The sequence below is a fragment of the Hakea prostrata genome, chromosome 2 (assembly GCF_041222555.1).
Source record: "Hakea prostrata isolate BN-2017 chromosome 2, UWA_Hpros_2, whole genome shotgun sequence".
NCBI classification, from domain to species: Eukaryota; Viridiplantae; Streptophyta; class Magnoliopsida; order Proteales; family Proteaceae; genus Hakea; species Hakea prostrata.
In genome coordinates this window covers 2,205,967-2,219,129 of record NC_142601.1, presented here as the reverse complement: position 1 = coordinate 2,219,129, position 13,163 = coordinate 2,205,967, and the positions used below count along the sequence as shown (strand labels likewise).

Genomic DNA, 13,163 nt, shown 5'->3' with positions numbered 1-13,163 from the left:
CAAACTTCCCCTTTTTTATTTTTGTTTCATTCATGCCTTAAATGATCTTATACTGCTTTGAAATTAATATATGTTTAGTCTAGGACTATGATCTATGTTTGTGTGTTGTTAAAACTTTTTTTTTTATTATCGCTACTATTTTTTTATTTTATAATTTCAAAAACTATCTTCTAAGTTATGTATTTTGAAGGGAAAAAAACATATGTATACATGATATATGGACTTGAACTCAAAATGCGTAAGACACCATCACTTAATCTAATTGGTCATTGTATTTTGTTGAATTGTTGTATATGTAACCATTCTATAAAACAATTCACATATGCTGATGATTTTATGCATGCATGCAATATAGTGACCTGTCGAACCAATCATTTGTTAGTACACTTGAATGACAACTTTTTCATGGTTTTTTTTTGCAGAATATTATTTCTATTGTGTTTAGTATACTTTAAATAGGTAGGAGACAAAAAAATCAGATGAAATGGAGGTCAGATGAAACCTAGGGCCAAAATTTCAGAAAAAGTACCAGGTTAAGACCGAAATTTTGGTCAAAACCTAGAGATTTCGGTTTTTGCCTGGGTCGACCGAAATTTGCACCAGGGTTCTGAGTATGTATATGGATGCACTATGTCAAAGAAATAATGCAAAAAATAATTTTAGTAACAGGATACACAACAGATCACAGCATCACAATCATTCCAAGTATGTATTCATCGCAAGATTAACCATGATAAATTCAAAATTAAATGACATACCGAATGATCTCAGAGTGCCACTGGGGCAATATAGGAGCTGGACAAACAATAAGAGTGGCAGCAGTACTAATAGGAGAATTGGCAGCTTGGATCAAGGTTAAGCATGTCTGGCAAATGTGATCCCCATCCATGGTAACTAGCATTGAGGTACCTTTCCTTTTAGAATGGGTTTTTACTTTTGGAGATTGGTTCTTTTTACAGACTTTCCCAGCTGGTGAATAACCAACACAACTGGCATGCTGCCAAGCATCACAAACATCACATTGAACCCATAATCCTTTATATTTAGCACTTTCAGTCATGGCCCCACATACACACTCAACACGTTCTCTTTTCAACCTTTTCAAATTATTTCTCTGTTCTCTACTAACTTGAAATTCATCTTTGAACAAAACTCCACCTTCAGATGAAGACTTTCGATGAGCAAAGATGCATGCAAGTAGTTCAACAGTTTTGCCCAAGCCCATTTCATCTGCATTGTCATTGAGAAAGACTGGTTTAGTGACATCAGATTAGAACATCTCTAACTCTTGGTTCTTGGCAGAGATTTTCCAAAAAACTTTTCCTTTTTATTGATGTGATGGGAGGATGAAGGAATTCAGAAATCACAGGGAAAAAGTTGCAGATGGTATAATTAATGTCAATATAGATTATAGACTATCCTTAAATTAGTAAGTCAAAGCCCTACAAGGTGTGTTTTTATCATCAGAAATATTAGGACCATAACGATGGCAATACATAGAGGGAGAGTTAGATAATGTTTCAAAAACTGTTTTTCTGTTCCAAATATATAAAAACGTTCTTCAAATAGATAACATGTTTCATTGCTCCTTGTTCTGAAAGTTGAAACACATCTATGAAAAAGTTTTCTACCCTCAATGTTTAGGAAGGACATTTTCAACACAAGGTTTGACCTGTTTTTCAGCCCCACTTCCCACCACTCAAACAAAAGGTTAGAAACACAGTTTTTCTTTTTTTCCCCAAGTAAGTTTGCAAATATGAAAGGAGGAAGGTAATTTTGTTATTTCAGTTTAAAATAAAAGATCACCAGGTCCTCCTTCCTTTCACACGTGTACTTCCTCTCTTCAATCACTCTCTCCCCTCCCTATATTCACTTTCTGTGACACACAAGTACACATGTATTGTCTCTCTTTCTATCTAAACCTGAGTTTAGGCCATGGGCTGAGTGAGACCGCATGGATTTAACCCTCATTCTGGGCCGGGTCTGTGTTCTCAAAACCTGGAACAGATATCTAATTTTTAGTGGTTTCCATACAGTTTTCTAATAACAATTTTAAATCAAAAACCCTAAAACAGTTTTTCTCTTTGTCCTTAAATCAAAACGACTTCTCATAAGCAACTATTAGAGTCACTAAAATCCTCAATTAGCACTGTATGAAAACATATCCAACAAATCTGTGACAATTAAGCAACAGGGCTTACCAGCAAGAATACCACCATGAACATATGTTGTCAAGGATTCAGGTTGTAATGAGATATTTCCACTGGAATTGAATAGAACACATGTTAAGACAAACAAAAAGCTAAATACTATCTTCCTCAGAACAAAAATACTTCTTGGAAATAAAAAAACATGCTCTTTCCATCAATAATTTGAGTTTTCTGACAAGATTAAAATGAAAATAAGGACATGAGATGAATCAAAGTCATTTTATTGACAAAATTGGAACCAAAAAATCCATAACAAAATCAAAGCAATAATTCAAGTCTCTCCACATAGCCTGGACGCAGAAACAAGTAGGCAGTGTATATACACAAAGTGTTGGATCCTGTAAATATGAGAGCAAATCAAAACAAAGAGGAGCAAGAAAGGAGGAGGCAAGAAGATGGCTGCAGCAGAGGGAGGTTTCCGTTACATTAGAGGACCTCCAAAATACTCCATATAAATAGCAAACAAACTACAAAGGACCTAGAGTCCAATAAGGAATAAGTAAATGAAGGAAAACCATTTATGCAATAAAATTATAACTTAAAAGTGGCATCCGTAACTCAATTATATTATTTCCAGCAAAAAGAATGGATTACTCGACAAGCATAGGGACATGCCTCAAGACTTTGAATGAATATTTTCCAAATAAAAGATGAGAAACAAAAACAATCATGTTTGGTAATGATTTACAAGACTCTCATTTTAAATTTCTATTTTCCCCGGCCCTTTTATTTCTCCATCAACCAGATAGAACCAAATTGTCTATTGATGCCAATGGAATTGAAACATAACCACGAGAAGTCTGACGGGGCTTCTATGCATGTAGAGGCCTACTTTGCGATGTCCGGCTAGAACCTGCTTGCAATTTTACTTCACAAAAATAAACGACTTGCATCTAGTTCATATCACCTTTACAGGTCATGTAATAAAATTTCAGAAACCAAAAACCTCAGCAATCTAAAACCCAACTAATCATTCAAAAGAACTGGTCAAAAATTACCTGAATGGATTGTAGAACATTTTCTTATGTGTATCTAGGAAATCCAAAGGTACAGATAGAGGACCGAAAAAGTTATTATTCTGATCTCTTCCACGCATACTTTCTGATGATCCTTTCTCCCTTTGAACCATCCAATAAGCTGCACGGCGCTGGTATGGTCTCAGTTCAAGAAGCAAGTCAGGAAGCTCATCTTCCAGCACTGGCTCTTCTCTGAGAGCAATAAATAACACCATTGATAAAGCAAATAGTTATTACTCCTCTGAAGTGGGATTTCCATCAACTGAGATAACAAATAACAATACAGAAATTGTAATGATACAATAACAATAAAAACAATAACAGTAATGATTTTCCTTATCCGACTTGATTTTGACTCAAGTGGCTGTTGATTGGCTTTACCTTGTCCATTTCATCTTCTACTCATATGTGTCTATATCCAGCCCATTCAGACTCCATAATGAGTTATTTTTAAAGTATAACATTGGAGACAATGTCCCCCATTTCTCACTGTTGGAAAAAAAAAAAATCCCCTCCCCCAAAAAACAAATATATATATATATATATATATAGGGTAAATATCACTTACCTCCCCTCTTAGCTGAACAAATAGCACTTAGACCCCCTCTTAGTTAGATAATGTCACTTACCTCCCCACTTACCTAGCAAATATATCAAATACCTCCCCTCTGTTAACTTTCTCAGTTAAATTTAAATTATACTGTTAGATATCTTCCTAAAACCCCAAACTACCCTTGGCTGAAAACATATTTTTAGTGTAAACCCTAAATCACCTTCAATTGATGTTATTTTTAAGACCCAAAACACCCTTAATTAACTTCTATTCTTTAATTTAAATTTAAACGTTATAAAAGAGAGAGAGAGAGAGAGAGAGAGAGAATCGACGCTTCATCTTCTTCAACCAAGATGTCTCAATTTAAATTGCATTTTGATATTAAGTAGTATGTGTTTTTTTAGTTGTTTGATAAAATTATATTAAAAAAATAAAAATAACAATATAAGAGGGTACATTGGGTTTTTAATAATTAAAGATAATTTGGGTTTTAACTCTGGTATTTTGGTTTTTAACAATTATTTTAATGGAAGGTAATTTAGTATTTTAACTGCTAGGGTGATTACATTAATTCAGGGTTTAAACTAAAAAATGTTTTCAGCCAAGGGTAGTTTGGGGTTTTAGAACAATATTTAACAGTAAAAGTTAAATTTAACCAAAGAAGTTAACAGAGGGGAGGTGTTCGATATATTTGCTAGGTAAGAGGGGAGGTAAGTGACATTATCCAACTAAGAGGGGGTCTAAGCATTATTTGTTCAGCTAAGAGGGGAGGTAAGTAAAATTTACCCTATATATATATATATATATATAGAGAGAGAGAGAGAGAGAGAGAAAGATATATAAATATACACAATCAAAATAGATCTAACACATGGTACACCATATCATCAAGATGGCACCTAAACCTACAATTTGGTGATCCAAAGGATACCCCATAATTTCCCCACATGTTGAGGAAGGAAACAATTTTCCTTTATCATGATAACAGTAAGAACAGCAATAGCAATAACAGCATAAATATTAACAATTTATTCATTGACATAATAAAAGGAAGAGGGAACTTCCCAATTACTCACTTGGATCGCTTAATGGCTTCATAGAACCCAGCAGCATCAAACCTAGCACCTTCCATTGAAACATCACTACTGCTGCCTGCCTCTGTAAGTGAATCTTCTTCCATGGCATCAAATTTACTAAAGCCATATATAGCCTCCTGAGTTGCAACTTCTGGTCGCAGCCAAGCAATAGCATTCATCATACTCTTCTTCCACGGTTGTCTACTTGTCTCCAACAGAGACTCACAAGCATCAAAAGCACTCTTGAGTATCTCCACCCTCAACCTAATAGACGGAATAACCTCTGAAACTCTTAATTCAGGAACTGGCCTCAGTGTCAGAATTTTCTGACTAACCAAGTGAACAAGACCAGAAATACCCTCGTCTGGTCCATCAAAACTCCCTGACAACATTACACATGCTCTTTCCTTCTCCTCCACCATGGAGGTTTCAACCATCTGCAAAGAGATATTGTCGGTGGAAATCAATGGCCAATGGCCTAACTTAAGACGACCTCCAAACTCCTCTACATTCTGCAGCATAAATCGAAGAGAGAAATTCAAATTGCAAAAATCCTCCACGAACCTATGAACCAAAAAAACTTCTCCAAATTTTATATCCTTCAACACAATTTCTGCAATATCAAGATGTCCATCGAAATTCCAACCTTCCCGGTCAATTTCCACAAAAAATGGTTTACTTGATTCACTAATCTCCTCGTTTTTATTATCATTTGGGAGTTCAGAACTAGCTATGTCATCTGGCTTCCTTTCAGTGACGTTAGAGCTCCCCAATATCCCTCCAGATCGATGTGGTCGGGCTTGCTTCTTTCTACCCATCACTACATTAAAGTGATTCCACATAAAACAAGTCAATGAATGGGTGAACACTACTGTTATTCAAAAATTTAGGAATCCGAACGTGAAAGCACAATATAAGTAACGACTGATTTTCCAGAAAAGACCTAATAGCATTGATTCACCTTCTCTTTCTCTTTTTTAAATGAAAAAAACTTGAACTTGGCGGAACAACTAAGTTTCAAGAATCTGGGAAATAATTCCCCAACCAGGAAAGAGAAACATAAATGGAAAGATACACAATATAGTCAAATGATTCTAAATCGATCATTCGAAGACAATATCTGGAAGCTAAGGTTTTAAGAAATCCGGTTGTAAATGATTAATACAGTAATCCACCCAAACAGATAAAAATCAGCAAAATATTCAAACAACACCAGGAAGACTCCGTGACGGGACTAGGGTATTGTTTGGAAGAAGAGAAGAAGCAAAAAAAGCGAGAAGCGAAGCTCGTACCTCACACGCCACCGAATGAAGCCACACTGATTCCCAACAGGAATGAAAAGGAAGTTATTACCGAATGCGAAGAAAAATAGTCAATTTTGAAAAATGGCAGATGCTGAGAAAAAATCCGCAGCAATATACAAATGCTCCGTACGTCAGGTCGTCAGCCAGTGAGTGAAAAAATGAAGATTGTCTTTGCAGAAGTACTACCAGAGCTCGACGAGAGGGAGAGAGGTTTTGACCGTCATATTGCTCTCTTCAATTTATCTGTAGAGCTACGAAGAAGATCGAGGTTTTAGGCGGTGAGTCAGATACTAACGGCGGCTCTACTTGAAGATTTAACCGACTATTTCTACCCGGAAAAACTGAGCAACGGTCTATTCTTAAAAAAAAAAAGCCCAGGTAACGGGCTAACGGCGGTTTTTCTCGGTTATTCACATTAGCGGTTCAACTTCAGTATTATGCATTGCATTTACTGCTAACAACCGATATCGAAATCTCGATCGTGTGTTCATTATCAACTACCTGCAAGACTGAAGGTCGAGATCGAGATCGAAATCTCAATGGACATTTCGATCTCAACTGTTGTTGCAGCAAGTGTTGTGCATTATTCAAGTTTCGGCCCCTAATTAAATCCCCTCCCATCCTCCCACCAAACGCTTCTCTAATCATCATCAAAGCGGGCCTACAAGTCCAATGAAGGGGGAATATTGCATTACGAAATCTTCTTGAATTTACTGCCTCTACATAATAAACTGTCATCGATATCTTTTAATTTGGTGCGAATCGAGATACACTTACTTGAAAATCAAAATTCATATATTAATCTATAGTGATCTTTGGAGTATCTCTTTAAACACATTGCACTGTCTAATTGATGAAAAATGTAACAAAATGGTGAATCAAACAACAAATAATTAAAGTCCCATAATGTTAATACATGCAAGATGCAATTGTTTTGCATGAGCCATGCATCATCACTCACATAGTGTGCATCACATGGGAAACAGGCTATAATGAGGGGGGTAATGCCATTAGTGTGAAGTAATTACGTGAGTCAATAGGTAGTTATTTGAGCCAAGATGCACCGACGTAGACCAGTAAATAGATACTTGAAATATGCCTCCGAATTGACATTCATATTCCTTTAAAGGTGTATGTGTCTTTAGTTTTTTTACCATAAAATATGTCTATATGTCCTCTAAGTAGCTGAATTCGGATAATTGATTACTGGATTGAATGATATCCAAATAAAAATTTATCCGAATATAATACAATTTTCAACATTTTTTTCCTCTAAAAATGGATGATAATCAAATTCGGATACCAGTAATCAGTAATAAAATAATCAAAAATCCAAAATTATTCAGTTAGAGTAAAGTATTAAACACTATTCTCTAAAAATTGGCTAATAATCGGATTTAGAAACCGATAATCGGAAATTGGAATCATAAAAAAATAAATAAAATCAAAAATCACAAATCAATAATTCGATAGTTTATCGGATCATATTATTATCAGATATCCGATAAAGTTCCGGATTTGCATTTAGATGCTTTCTCTTAATTTATATTGGATTCGGATTCAGATTCAGATAACGGTTTTGTTAACCGGATTCAGATCTTGATGTATTTGAGCCAAATCCGATCTATTTATAGATTGTTATTCCCGGATTGACACTGAGAGGGGGGTGAACCAGTGTCTTCAAAAATTCACCACAATGTGGTTGGGTCTCGTCCACCACGCATCAAGGCCTCCATTGTGCCAAGAAAATAACCGCGGCACGTTCGTGGTTCCTTGCCTCTCGCTTCCCCCTAGGGTTTCGTTTTCTCTCCTCTTGTTTTTGTGCCTGACCCTCCGCTTTGTCTTGCTTGCGGGCCCCCCCACCCCTTCGCTCCAACTTGCTGGTCCTGTACCATTTCGTTCCCCAATTACATTTATGAGCTAGATTCTTCATCACTAAACATAACCTATTAATAGACAATCACTTGTGAATACGGGTTCCTCCTTGTGTGTGCTGGTAACAATCTTGTTTCTCTTTTTCTCCAACTCTTTTTTTTTTTTTTTTCTTTTCAATCTTTTTCAGTTTTCTCTCTTTAAAAGCCATACAATCTGTTCCTTATTTTCTTCTGCTGCTTCTTTTGTCTTCTCTTTCACTTTCTTTCTTGTTCAGAACAAGACTTCTTATTCCCAAGCTTCAGATCTCCATGCCCCCGCTTCGGTTCGGCCTCCACGCTATTCCCAGCTCCTCTCGTCCTCTCTTCTGCTGGGTTTGCTCTCCTTTATGATTTTTCTCGGTTTGTCCTCGGTTCCTTCGCTTCGGGTGTTTTCGTCAATCGGCTCTTCGAGATCTCCAATGCATCCCCCGTTGGTTTGAAGATCGGTCGTGGCTCTCCTCCTTGGCTCAATCGGCACTAGTGCCATCCGATGGGGTTGTCCTGGCTCGGTTTGAATCACTCGGTTCCTATCGACTTAACGGGTGTTTTGCGTCCGTCGGACTAATTTAGAGTCTCCATGAACAATCCCCCGTTGGTTTGGTCAGGTCGTGGCTCTCCTCCATCGGCTCAATCGGCACTGGCGCCATCCGTGAGGGTTGATCACTGGCGGCCCTCACGGGTTCTTGGTTTTCTTTTTTGAATTGTTCTTTCTCTCGCCTTTTGTGTGTTGCTGTCCTTCCCCCTTGTTGCCCTGCCCCTTCATTTTGCCTGGCCTGTCAACACCAAGGTAAGAGATTTCATAGTTGTTATCATATGTAAACACAATGTGTTATCGCATGTACTAGAAGATTGAATGGTTTTATCATTAGAAAAGAAAAAAAGATCCCTTTTATAAAAATAAATAGAGTAACATATACATCACCAAGGATTGGAATTGGACCAAATTTTACAACCCCACCCCACCCCAAAAAAAAAAAAAAAAACCAAATTGTCATATTTGTAATGGATATAGCCCTCATAGCAAAGGTGTCGGCATCGTATATTGGTCATTTGACTAAGGTCCCTATCATCTAGGTTGGTTTTTTGAGCTATGGAGAAAATGAATAACCTAGGCATTTTGATTGTATTAAAAGTTTGGGATAATTACTATTGCCCCCTTGTATTTTGATTTTATTACTAATAAAACCCTATTCTCTATGAAATTACTGTTGCCCCCTTCATTGTAACGATGTTAAGTAGCCGTTAAGTTTAAATATGTAATGTCTAATTTGCCCTTTCATTAAAATTAAGAAATCAAAAAACAATGCTACCCCATTTATAAAAACCAAATTAAATGTCAATTTTACCCTAAACTTCATTTATTTTGGATTAATGAAATGGGGAAATCCAAATCCGATTTGGTTTCCCACCTTAACTAAACTTTATTTATTTTGAGTTAAAGAAATAGGCAAAATCCAAATCCGATTTGGTTTCCGCCTTCACTAAACTTCATTTATTTTGAAAATATTCAGTTTCTAATTTGAGTTGAATTCGATTTTCCTTCCTCTTTGGTTTTTATTTGAGTTTTATTCAATCAATTATTTATTTATTTAGTGGTTTTTTTTTAGAATAAAACGGATTATAGTTACTTTTTTCTCCACAATCAATTAAGAGTACTACTGTAACTTGACAAAAGGGTAAATAAATAAAGAGATAAGTATAAGGGTATTTTGGGGTTTTTGAGAAAATATAAAGATGCCACATCATCAGTAAACTAACGGAACTTAACGGTAGGGGGCAATAGTAATTGTAGACAAAGTTAAAGGTTGGATTAGTAATTTTGAAAAATACAGGGGATACACTAGTAATAAAATCAAAGTAAAGGGGAGCAATAGTAATTATCCCTAAAAGTTTTTTTTTAATGGATGTAGTTGTCGCCTTCCATAGAATTCTCTCATTATAGTTTTTAATTTGTTCCATAGTTCACAATAGGTGAACATAATCATGAAGTCTAAATACATACATATCATTCTAGTGTCAGAGCAAACGTATGAACCAACAAATGGAGATGCTTAAAATGACATGGCATGGATTATTGTAGTGAAGAGAGTAGAAGGAAATTCTTACCTATCTCAATAAGACATTTGAAAGATTTGCCTTCTCATCTTCTCATAGCCAAATGAAGTTTAGACATGTTTAGAGCATCAACATAGTTCAACGTTCTATCAACACTTTTCCACTTCACAATATATAATCATCAACAATTTGATAAATTTGTATTTATGGCAGCATAATTGAGATGAAGATGCTGCTAATTTGACATATTTGGCTTAGATAGATTTCTTTTGAGTTTTGCTAGACACTATCGAAAAAAGTATTTTTAGCTTCTTTATTTTTTGTGTTATTTTTTAAATAACACAAAAGTATGGCATAAAAGATACTCCTAAGGCTTACCAAAAAAAAAAAAAAACTCATAAGGAGGACCTAAGTGTCTTTAACTTATTTTTTGAGAATGACCGCTTTCTTATTGGCTGGATGATTATTTCAATATAGCATTGGCTTTTCCACAATAAATTTTAGTTACATCATTTATAAGAAATTTTTACCCAATTTTTTTTGATAAGAAATAAGTATAACTGATGTTTATGGTGTTTTTTTTGGGGTGCATGTAAATTTTTTTGATTTGTTTTTCTTTTTCAATATCTTTTTTCGACAGAAGATGTATTCTTTCCCCCCTCAATGTCAGTTTTGATAAAACTCGCAGCCTAATAACCCTCTGACTTCCAGTTCTAAAGTTTGTGGTATGCATTCTGAAAATCAGTTGATATTATGAAAAGCGGTCGAAAGAATCTGAAGAGGGCATCCAAAGAAGAAATTCCATACTTGCTCGATGGTCAAAGCATAATGCAAGTTGTATCTCTTTGCGGTTCGAATCTTATTGAGGTGATTTCTGTTTATAGTTTGACGATTTATTGTCTTGCGTTTTACTTCTTCTTTATTTGTTTCTGCTTCATGTGTCTATTTTGGATTTTATTTCCTCCGTGTTCTCGTTCTTCCTTACATTTTTGGATGTTTGAAAAGTATAAATCTCTTCTTTGTTCGAAAGGCCTTGAATATAATGGTTCACAGGGTTTCTTCAACCAAAAGCAAACCCATCTGCAGTTTTGCATTTCCTGGTCCTTTGATTAAAATCCAAGGAATAAAAGACCGGACCCTCTTTACAAATTTTAGGTGGTCAATAAATCATGAAAAATGTTGAGGATGTAATGGGAGTCTATGTGCAGCAGGCATTGAGCTATGCCGCATGATTCTTCATAGCTAATGCAGAACCATTTGAAAGCAGCAGCATTAATTTCCTTGTCTCCCTAAATTTAGGCCTATGAAATGAACAAAAATGTGAGTTCCTCAATTGTCATGGTGATTCTTGCAGCTGGCAGTTTCATGGAGGTAGCTATCGACAGCTGAACGACTTTAAAATCTATCAGATCTTCTAAGCAAGGAGACCATGATAAGCTAGTGGACAATTGCTTTTAAATCTTTTATGGATCGTTAGGACCTTGATAAACTTAATTGGAGTGTCACCTGGATTGTTTATTGAAAATAGTTGGCTGCCAATGTTCACATTTGAAATGTGCTGTCTATTGGAAACAACCTTTTATGGATCATTAGGAGCTCAAATAAACTTCACGAGCAAGCCTCTTCTATCTCCTTTGGTTAATAGGAAAAAAATTAAGTTTCACGAAGAAATGACATATTGTACTGCTGATGCAGGACAACCAGCTAGCACTCATTCAAACCAGCACTGGATGCCAGTTCAAGCTAGCAAACTAGTCAAAGTAGAAGGTCACCTTGCTCCACAATTTTGACCAGTCAATTTGAACTGCCACAATAGGAGAAAATACAAAGAAAGAAGGCCAAAACACTGTTCACATGAACAATGTAACAGCCCTTTATTTGGTATGTTGAGAATGCTTCAAAGAAGATTTGTGGGGCTCAAGATCATATTTTATGGAGATTTTGTTATTGGGAGATTTAGGACTTTAGTTTAGTTTTTATTTTGCTAGTTTATGTTTTAGTTATTCATGGATGTGGCTGAAATGTAAAGCCTAATAGTTTCTAATTCTAATTAATTTATGTGTTAGTAAAACTATATTGTCACTAGTTACTCGGATACTAGTTTCTATTTTTAGTCTACAAAGTTTTTATTTCTTGTAAAGCTTTAGACAAGCTATAGATGGGCCCTAACTTTGTGATAAAAAAATTACTTATGGAATAGAAAGAAAAGATGAATTGAAGCTTTAGCATTGGGCGTTTGCAGCCCCCTCTCTCTACTCTTGTCTTCTTCTTATGGGTATTCTTTTCCATCTTCCCCTTCTTTTAAGTCTTATTCTTCTCGACTTTATCATTCTTCTCCCAATTTTCTTTAGCCTTCTCTCTTCTCTATTCTGCCCCCCATTAGTTATCTTTCAATAGGTGGTGTTTGTGTTTGTGAGGGGGGTCATAATGTTTTAATCTTTCAAAAGCCTCAAGAAGTTATTCTACCTCCCAATCATTTATGTACCTCCTAAAGCTTGAGCTCAGAAAAACTTAAGGTTTAATCTCTTTCTTACTTTTGCATGTGTTTGAAGTGTGACTCCATACTGTGGACTTATCTCTCATACTATGAAATTATGGGAGAGGGTTTTTGAAACCCCTTGAGACAAGAATTACTATTTCAGAGGACCATTTTTGTTTCATGCTAGGAAGATCCACCGCGAAAGCTGTTAACCTAACAAGGAGACTTATGGAAAGGTTGCATATTTCAGGTTGGACCTCCATATGGTGTTTTAACTCCTTATTGACTTGAAACAAGCTTATGAGTGACGATAGAGTACTTAAAGAGTTAATTTTGTGAGTACTATAAAAGAGAAGTGTTTCAAGGAAATATGTGGACATTACGGTGCAATGATAGTGTAAGAGTTGTGGGGGGCAACGTCGTAGATTCCCATATATAACTGCGCTACTTTACATTAAGGATCAAACCTTTTAGGCCCTTATCATGAGTGGTTTAGCCAAGGACAATCACGATGAGGTTCCTTGGTGTATGTTTTTTCCTTGACAATATTGTTTTGA

General features: G+C 35.8%; 1 protein-coding gene across 1 annotated transcript in view; it reads right to left on the bottom strand.

Moving 5' to 3' along the window:
• LOC149023237 (RING-finger, DEAD-like helicase, PHD and SNF2 domain-containing protein) overlaps nucleotides 1–6,498 on the bottom strand; it is an 82,553-nt gene extending 76,055 nt beyond the window's left edge. Inside the window, exons 1-5 of the mRNA XM_089143790.1 lie at nucleotides 6,148–6,498; nucleotides 4,856–5,675; nucleotides 3,209–3,418; nucleotides 2,202–2,263; nucleotides 759–1,230 (exon numbers count right to left, since the gene is read on the bottom strand). Of these exons, the coding sequence (XP_088999916.1) occupies nucleotides 759–1,230; nucleotides 2,202–2,263; nucleotides 3,209–3,418; nucleotides 4,856–5,673 (1,562 nt within the window). The 5' untranslated portion in view covers nucleotides 5,674–5,675; nucleotides 6,148–6,498. The remainder of the gene's footprint in view (nucleotides 1–758; nucleotides 1,231–2,201; nucleotides 2,264–3,208; nucleotides 3,419–4,855; nucleotides 5,676–6,147) is intronic.
• Nucleotides 6,499–13,163: the final 6,665 nt, after the last annotated feature.